Genomic DNA, 9,446 nt, shown 5'->3' on the forward strand with positions numbered 1-9,446 from the left:
TCAGCACCCACATGGCGGCTACGAACCGTCCTTAACTCCAGTTCCAGGGGAATCCGAAGCCCTCTTCTGACCTCCTTGGCACTGCACGACACGGATGCACTCACGTACATACAAACAATACACTCATACACATAAAATAAAAATAATAAATAAAATATCTTTAAAAAAAAAATAAAATCCAAGTGTGATGGTGCACACCCTTAATCCCAGCCCTCGGGAGGCTGAGGCAGGCAGATCTCTGTGCGTACAAGGCCAGCCTGGTCTACATAGTGAGTTCCAGGACAGCTGGGGCTACAGGGAGACCCTATCTCAAAAAGACAAAAGATAATTAAAAAATAAAATCCAAGTGTGATGGTGCACACCCTTAATCCCAGCCCTCGGGAGGCTGAGGCAGGCAGATCTCTGTGCGTTCAAGGCCAGCCTGGTCTACATAGTGAGTTCCAGGACAGCTGGGGCTACAGGGAGACCCTATCTCAAAAAGACAAAAGTTAATTAATTAATTAATTAATTAATTAAAAAATGTTGATGCTATTGAACTTCTCCTATGACATGGTTTTTATAAAATGGAAGCAACCACCTCATCCAGTTTGATAACATCTGCTATTATGGGTAATTTTTAATTATATGTAGATTATCTTTCACTGTCCTTTTGCTGGACATTATAGTCTTCAGTAATTAAAACTTGGCTAAATGCAAAGATGATATTTTTCATCTTGAAATCTCATACTGAATAGATGATGACTAACAGTTAGCTGGCAATTGATGTAAATAATAATGAATTCCACTCACCAGCAATTATCAAGGCAATAAAAGTTAATTACTAGCCTCTCTTCAAGGCAAAATTGCTCTTACTTATAGAGAGGCAACCTGAAAGAACAGTTGCAAGAAATTATTTGATTTAAGGGGCCAGCTTCCCACCCTGTCTCCTTATAAACCAAAATGCTTTGAAAATAAATCATTCACTACCAAACTGCTTTCAAGCCAGCCATCACAATAAGCATGACCCTAAGACCATGTAAGATCTAGTATGAATTCATGTAAGGTGCATTGCTTTCCTGTTGGCCATTGTATTAGTTACTTTTCTGTTACTGTGATAAAATACCATCATCAGTATCAGCTTATAGATGAAAGCATTTATTTGGGCTTACTGTTTCAGCATGGCAGGGAGGCATGGTGGCAGGAGTAGAAAGCTGAAAGCTTACATCTTCAATGGCAAACATGGAGTGGAGAGTGAGCTAGAAGTAGAGTGATATTATGAACTCTCAAAGCCCCCAGTGACATACTTCCTCCAACAAGGCTATGCCTCCTAAAATTCCCATGACCACCCCAAATATTGCCACCAATTGGACCCATATATCAAGTGCCCAAATACTTGAACCAATGGAGAAAATTTCTCATTCAAAATACCATGACCATTTTACTTCTTTTAGGTACCATCTGAATTTTAATAATTTAAAATCAAATTAGAACTACCATGTTCATAATAGAGATTATAAGACCCTTTCCAAGTAGCTAGGTATTAAAACAAAGCAAACCAAAACTCTTACACATACCCTTCTAGGTTTTTGCTGTGTTTGTTTTACTTTGCTCTTATTATTTGTCCTGCTTAGCTTTGGTTGTCAACCTGACACACCTGGGAAGAGGGAACCTCAATTGGGGAATTTCTTTTGTCTTCTTGGCCCATGGGCTTGTCTCTGAGGCATTTTAATCATTATTGAGTGATATGAGAGGGCCCAGCCCACTGTAGCTGGTGCCTCCCCCGGGCAGATGGTCCTGAGTTGTACAAGGGAGCAGGCTGAACACAGGCCAGGGAAGCAGGCTAATAAGCACCCTCCTCTACAGTCTCTGCTTCAGTTCCTGCCTCCAGATTCCTGCCTTGAATTCCTGCCCTGGCTTCCCTCCATGATGGACTGTAAACTGCAAGGGGAAATAAACCCTTTCCTCCCCAAGTTGCTTTTGGTGAGTGTTTTTATCACAATAGTAAAGTAACTAGGACATTGTTCAATTTGAGGAATGAGGCTAGAAAAGATTAATTAATAATATTAACATAAACAGATCCAATGTTGATACAAATGAAATTTTGAGTCTATAAATTTTCTACTTTTTTTTCCAAATGAATGGAATTTTTCTCATTCATTTATTCAGCAAACATTGATTTTAAGATACACCTTATGCAAGTGCTAAAAGCTGACAAGATCATGAGTAAGATGTGGTTTCTGGCCTCATGGATCACTAAGTCTTATGGAAGCTGTCAGCAACAATGAAGCTGTTTTTCAGTTTTCTTTTATGCACAAAATATTGTTCCTTCAACTTAAACCCAGGTGTCTGAAAGAGAGCAGGAAGATAATCGTTCTTTTAAATTTCCAAGTCTAGTTGCTATTGAATAATCAAAGGAAAATTGCTGTCTGCTCTCCAAGTTGCCCCTAATTATAAGCACTGTGTGTACTTCAGGGCTGGGATTCAGTTGGCTGATGAACACAAGCCTTCATTGTTTCATAATACTAAGGAGAACTGGTATAATTATGCCCCACCATGATGGAAGGCTCACAGCCATTGTCTAAATGACCTGCTAGACATAGGCCTAGAGCAAAATACTAACAGGCCATCTCTGCCCTCCAGCCTTGCTTCTAGATCTCCACTGCCAAAGTTACACTTCAAAAACCAGCATGTTTGCAGGACACTGAGGACCTTGAAAAGCTGGGTTCATGAACACTTGATTGCTAGCATCAGGCAACCTCTTTCAGGGAGCCTCTTTCAGTCATTTTGTGTTGATCTAATCTGACAACAGGGTCCTCTGTGTTAAACAAATGAAGCCATTCTGGGCATGGGAAACTTGCCCATTTGACTCTCTTCTCCCCAGTCATCAGTACAAGAAATTCATTCTCCTTGGGTAAAGTTTTAGAAACACTGAGGCAATATCAAATTCCAGCCATGTGATGCCAGGTCAGTTTTTAAATCTTTTTGAAGCCCTCATTTTTTAAAGGGGATCAAACAGATATACCGGAAAATGAACTTGTCAGAAAATAAAATGGTAGCGTATGCATCAAGCACATTGCCTTAAACATGGGACATGTTTAATAAAGTGTTTACTGTTGTTATTGTCATGGGTGAGGGATACATTGTCTAATTTCACTAGCATTACCATAACAATTTGCCATAAAGTATGCATCTTAAAAAAAATTAGTGTATTCTTTAACAGTTCTGGAGTTAAGGCCTGAGATCAACTTGTTTTTAGGTTCATGTTGTCTGTCATAGCTTCTGGTACTTACCAGAAATCCTTGATTTTCCAAAGAAGCTTTGTGGAAAGGTGGGAAGTAAGCCAAGTCACACTTCCTCCATCTTCTCCATTTCTAATAGCAGCTCTAAAGAACTCACATAGTCATGGAGGAAAATGTGCAGCAGAACTCACACACATGTGCCTTCTCCATTCACCTTCTTCAAGGGCTTCAGAAGCTAAGAATATTTGGCAGCCCTGGAACTGGAAAGATGGCTCAGTGGTTAAGAGTATTGACTGTTCTTGCAGAAGACCTGGGTTCAATTCCCAGCACTCACATGGCGGCTAACAACCGTCCATAACTCCAGTTCCAGGGGAATCGAACATCCTCTTCCGACCTCCACAGGCATTGCCCGGTATGGGTGCACTCCCACACATGCAGGAAACACACTCTTGCACATAAATAAAATATTTTTTAAAAATTGGGCAGCCATGTGACACCTAGGTTTTCATGATGGACTTATTCTAAAAACAGAAGGCTGGAGAGAAAACCTTGTTTGTTGCAAACCAGAATCCACTGATGTACAGCCAAGACCCCATAGAGAATCCTTGCTCCTCTGATGGACACATGGGAGATAAGGAGCTCAGAGGACATTTCATAGTAGTAATGCTCAGCCTAAGCATGTGCTCTCTCTTGAACTTCAGAATACATAAAAAAAATTCCTATGTGCTCTTAGGAGAGACAAATTCTTAATGCTTAAAGAAGGGGACTGAAGAAGGAAAGAATCAACAATGAAGACAGTTTGAGGTTCCAAGATCATTATACGCTGCTAAATCCTTAGCATACTTAAAACTTATACCCAAAATGAGATTCAACAGTTAGCAGGGACATTTATTTATTTCACAAAAAAGGGAGTGCGGTCAAGGAAATTATGATTTCTGAGGAAATAAAAACATTTATGCCCATAGGGGCACAAAGAAGTGAAAATTACAGGTTTGGAGTCAAGAAGACATTACTTCAATTTCGATTACTGGACCTCCATTTACAAAGAACAGTGCACTGCTCATTGGTGGGAACACAGTTCTTTGAGACTATTAAAATATTAGAGTTCTCCATAAAGGAAAACAAAAGAAAGCCAGGACTTACAGAGGAAGGCAAGCAAAGTTTGAAACAATTTCACTTTCTACAAGGAAAACAATCTGAGAATCTGTGATTAAGGCCTTACTGAACTCCTTCTAGATCTATAGTAGGTAGGTGGTCTAGTGCATTTGGAATATCATTTTGAGAATGTGTGTAAGAGAGGGAGGGAGAGAGAGAGAGAGGAGACAGAGAGAGAGAAAGAGAGAGAGAGAGAGAGAGCACACTGGGCATTGTGGTGCCTACCTATAATCTAGTACTTGGGAGGCCAAGCCAGGAAGATGTGAGCTCAAGGCCAGGTTGCACTACATAGTGAAACCCTGTCTAAAATAATCAATTAATACATTTTTAAAGAGGGAAAGAAAAATGCATATCTAAGTAAAAAAAAAAAAAGCTTGTGTGTGTGTGTGTGTGTGTGTCTGTGTCTGTGTGTGTGTGTGTGTGTGTGTGTGTGTGTGTGTGTGTGTGTGTCTGCTGATCTAGACTGGCTTTGGATACCCCTGACTGCAAGTGTAGGTTGAATATAGACCTGCCCCAGTGTTTATCATCCCCTTTGTCTGGTAGCTACCTGAACCAGATTCTTTATGGAAAGAAAAAGCTTATTGGAACAGGTTAATCTTCCTGCACATTCAATTGCCCTCTGGGGATCATAGCTACTAATATCCTACCATCCAAAACAAGTCACAGAGCTGAGCCCAAAGCCAAGGAGTAGGAAAGTATCCTCCACCTATCAGGCAGCCATGGCGTAGTGGGAATACTTATATTACCCCTGAAATGAAGTCAGTTTAATATACTCTACACAATGTTTAATATACAATAAATCTTTGTTGCATATCTACTGCTATAAATTGTTATGGATCCTTCCTTGGTAGACACATAAGGTATTACTTCAATAAAAGTTGTATTTATCTACAAAAAAAAAATCTTTTCAATTTCTTTCTTTTTTCTTCTACAGATTTACTTTGCACAAAGGACAGGTTGTCAGCCAGTTTCTGCCAGACACTAAAATCCATGAAGAAATGTTCTGTGCCCACTGTGAGGGCTCAATGTTGCCTCTCCTGTCCACAGACACAGAGCATCCACACCCAGAGGCAAAGAAAACAGCAGTTGTTCAAAAATCCTGATACCTTCTAGGTCCAGAAGGAAGCTACCAGCATAGACCTCCACAGCCCGCTGCCTATTCTAGCCCTGAGGGCCACTTCATTGATATCTCACTCTATATTTCAAGTCTAACTTTAGGTCATAACAAAACAAAACTCAGTGTGTTTGTCTAGCCACAAAATATCCCCCACAGGAAGCCTGGACCTGGCCCTGTCCTGATAGGAAAGCCAAGAATTTGAAAGAATTCTGAAGCAGCTGGGATGAGCTCCTAAGAACAGTGCCAGATTAGGCAGAAGTGTGGAAAGATGTCTTTTCCCCTTTAAAGTTAAAGCAAAGACCAGGCTTTTCCTAGACTACCTCAAGAGTACCAAGAAACATAGTCACACTTATAAATAGACATCAAGGAACAAATAATATTTTAAATTGGCTTGATGAGTATACCCTCTGTAGCTACATGGGGTAGCTGCTGCTTAAAATGTCATAGGAAGCTTTTAGGAACATTCATCCAGTAGTCAATAAGGGTAGGAAGAGAATGCTGGATATATCCCAGTCTAGTCTCAGTCCCTACAGGACTCCACAACTGGACTTTTCAAAGTCCTGGGACAAACCACGGAAACTCAAGATTAAGTTCATACAGGCATTAGATGCAGCCTAAGGGGATTAAGTCAGTAACCTGGAAACCACCTCTAACTTAAGTGTAATTTCTTTGAAAAGCTCTAAAAAAATGAACAGAAATTAATTTCTTACTAGCATAAGAAAGAAAATGTGGGCCTTTATTATCCCCACTTTATTAATGCTGTCAATTCCTTCACAGACCAAATAAATGTCCCTGTCTGCTATTCTCTCCCTTGCCGAGTCCCTGTGTGGGTCATGGCCTTAGGTCCTACCATCATCCTAAGTGGAATTATACATAAAACTACTTCAACTAGGGTCATGGCTGTCAGTTGACCCTACCACTCCCCTGGGAGAGAAAATGAAACTATAGATTAAACCAGTTCAAAGAACCAGGTACACTTACTAAGTATAGGAACTTAGTACAAAATTACAGTCTGGGGGAAAAACTCTAAAATGTAAGGAAAAATTACCTACTCAGCATACTCATTATTGACTTTTTAAAGTCTTATACTACTAGAGAAATGGCTCTGTGGTGCATGTGTAGCATGTACAAGGTTGTAAGGTTTGATCTCCAGCAACACACATAGAGAAACAAATATACAGGTCAATTTACCTCGCTGAGAACAGCCAAGTCAAAACGGTCCAAAATCCTGAATTAAAAGTTAAAATGTTTATTCTAAATGTTCCTTCCTACTGAAATCAAAATATGCTGTGATCTCAAATTCAGAGCAAATTTTCAAGAAACTCATGTCAACTAGGAGATCCTTTTAGAAACTGAACCCATACAGAAAGGGTGGGTGGGTAGGGAGGTGGAGAGGTATAAATCCCAGGGTATGAAGACCTCAGAACCAATTCTTGACAGCTGGAAGGCAAAGCATGCCTTCATATGCTAGACAGAATAATTGTGGGCTTGTGCACCAATATACATAGTCCCCATCTTGGATCACAACAGCCCACGTCTCCCTTTAATTTCCTATCCATTCAGCAGAATGGTGCTACTAAAAGTGGTGCTAATACCTAGATGGTAGAAGAACTAATCTAAAAAGAACAGCTGGTCATACAAATGGTTAATAGTATACAAACCTCCAAATAGACATCAGCTTAATGTGGAATGAATGGTGTTGCTGGCCAATGCCAGTTTTACTGCTTAGATACCATGAATCTAATATTTTCTATTATGGGCTTTTAAACTCTTTTTAGGCCACTAGTGTGTATTATTCTGATAAATTTCTGTGAAAAATAGAACACTAAGCTTTGGATGAAATTCAAGGTACACCAGAAATAGGAGAAAGTATTTGCTAAAGCCAAGGAATTTATGTGTAGACAAACATATACTCTTGTATTTTCTATCTTTAAATATAAACATTGCTGGCCAATGACAATCTCTGGTGAAATAACAGTTTTAGAGAAATATTTACGTTGTTACTTTTAGTGACATGAATGGAGGAGAACCTGACTTTTTCTGAGGCGTTTGAAAAGACTAATATAGGCTTTCAGAAGGATTAGTGAGCCAGATTTATTTAACTTAGCATGGTTCTATACTAGCACAGGGTAAAATGCATCATATCAGAGAATTGGGTATGACCAGGTTTATAAAACTCAGGAATAAATCTGGATTTCTACTGACTTCAACAAACTAAGCCAGATTTCCCAATGCAATATATCACATCATTTTGGCCTATGTAGTGGACAAGATTGCAAATACATGTGGAAAGCCTGGCCAGGTGCTCTATTCTAGATCTTTCTCCAGTTTTTCAAGGATAGGAAATTGGTCTCTGATCATGTAACACAGACATCCTCTTCCTCTACTGAGACTGTGTTGTGAGACTTTTGTATAACATTCATCATTTGTGCTTGCTGTAAGAGACATCCATCAATTGCTCCACTGTGAGTTATCAGTGTTTCTATAGTTACTGGTGCTTGAAATGTTAGAGGAGCCTCGGATGACAGAGCATGGCATCAAGAACCTAAATGGTGTCTTCATTTCTTTAATATTTGCAGGGGCCAATATGCAACAGATCATTGGTTTAATTTATCCTGGTTCTCCTTTACCCCCACCTTGAAGGAGCGAGCAATAAATGTAACAAGAGACACTGGATTTACATGTACCATGAGCCAGAGAGGTCCACAATATGGCCTTGTGCTTAAATACATCCTGTTTGGTTTACACAGCGTTTCATAGTGGTAGCATGATCTCTTATCTAAAACAATGTGAGTTACTTCTTGAACATCAAAACATTATACCATGAGAGAACAATATTCCTAGAAAGTTAGTAGTGAATACTTTCTTAATTCAGTATTCATGTCCTAAGAATTTCTTTCTTAGTATAGGCATATTTAATGATAGGTTTTCTTAAGCAAAAGTACACCTCCATCTAGTGTCCTGAGACAGCCATGTCTCCACTAGTATTCCAATGCAGTGCTTTCAGAAAATCTGTTTGGAACAACCTGTCGTGTATCTGAAACACAGTTTGAGGGATTATATTATTCCAGATCCTAGCTTCCCATTTAATTGGCTTAAATTCTCTGCAAGCTACCCTAGACAGTACAGGTCTGAGCTTTCTCTTTTCTGACTTCAAGATGAAGCTCTGGGACAGCGTAACTGGTGCTCAATCCACAGTGATTCACTTTCCAGGGAAAGATCACATTAACTTCCTGGTGCTATAGCTTAGCCAATATATCTGATGCTACTTTTGTTACTAATTCAAATATTTTAAGTTGTGTCACTAAAAATAATGTGGTAGGGAAAATGCCTTTCTACCTATTATTGTCCTCCAAAGTGGTGGTATGACATTCATGGCTCCTTGCCGTCCCTGTATTTCTGTGTTGCTTCATGAACTGATGACCCCACCTCCTCATGTACCCTAATGAGTACCTTAGTACTTAAAATGAGATTATAATCGTAGCCTGCCTTTGTGTGGCATCAATAAATGATCAAACTCATTAATGTCTCCATGTGATTCATTTACTTTTACTATGAAACTTCCACCACCCACCATAGCATTGCCTGGCTATCAATTTCACCCTCCCCAGCTGCATAGTGTTGAGCAAAGCTGCCTTCCAATTTCATCTTCCCACATTCCTTCCAGATTGCTTCCTACCCCACTCCTAGGCAAGAACATCACCCAATGAGTCATATCCCAGGTGATGTAGAACTTTAGTCTCTTCTCATGGATGTTCACCAACTGATATAAAAACGTGTGGTAATCTGAAATGATATCTAAAATACCTCATAATGATCCATCATAGTCAGACCTCCACAGAATGACCTCTCTCTTGCTATTCTAAGTGTAGACATGATGCTTAGAAAACAATTCACTTCAAGAGAACTTTACATTGGGAATCCAATCTTTTTTCAAAGATAGTCCATAGCTAAGC

The 9,446-nt window shown here is 39.6% G+C and overlaps 1 protein-coding gene across 1 annotated transcript in view; it reads left to right on the forward strand.

Annotated features, from left to right (window-relative positions):
• The window catches only part of Adamts12 (ADAM metallopeptidase with thrombospondin type 1 motif 12), a 419,706-nt gene extending 410,695 nt beyond the window's left edge, over window positions 1–9,011 (forward strand). Inside the window, exon 24 of the mRNA XM_008835445.3 lies at window positions 5,308–9,011. Coding sequence (XP_008833667.1) covers window positions 5,308–5,486 — 179 coding nt within the window. The 3' untranslated portion in view covers window positions 5,487–9,011. The remainder of the gene's footprint in view (window positions 1–5,307) is intronic.
• Window positions 9,012–9,446: the final 435 nt, after the last annotated feature.

Source organism: Nannospalax galili, unplaced genomic scaffold (genome assembly GCF_000622305.1).
Source record: "Nannospalax galili isolate Female #2095 unplaced genomic scaffold, S.galili_v1.0 scaffold150, whole genome shotgun sequence".
Taxonomy (NCBI): domain Eukaryota; kingdom Metazoa; phylum Chordata; class Mammalia; order Rodentia; family Spalacidae; genus Nannospalax; species Nannospalax galili.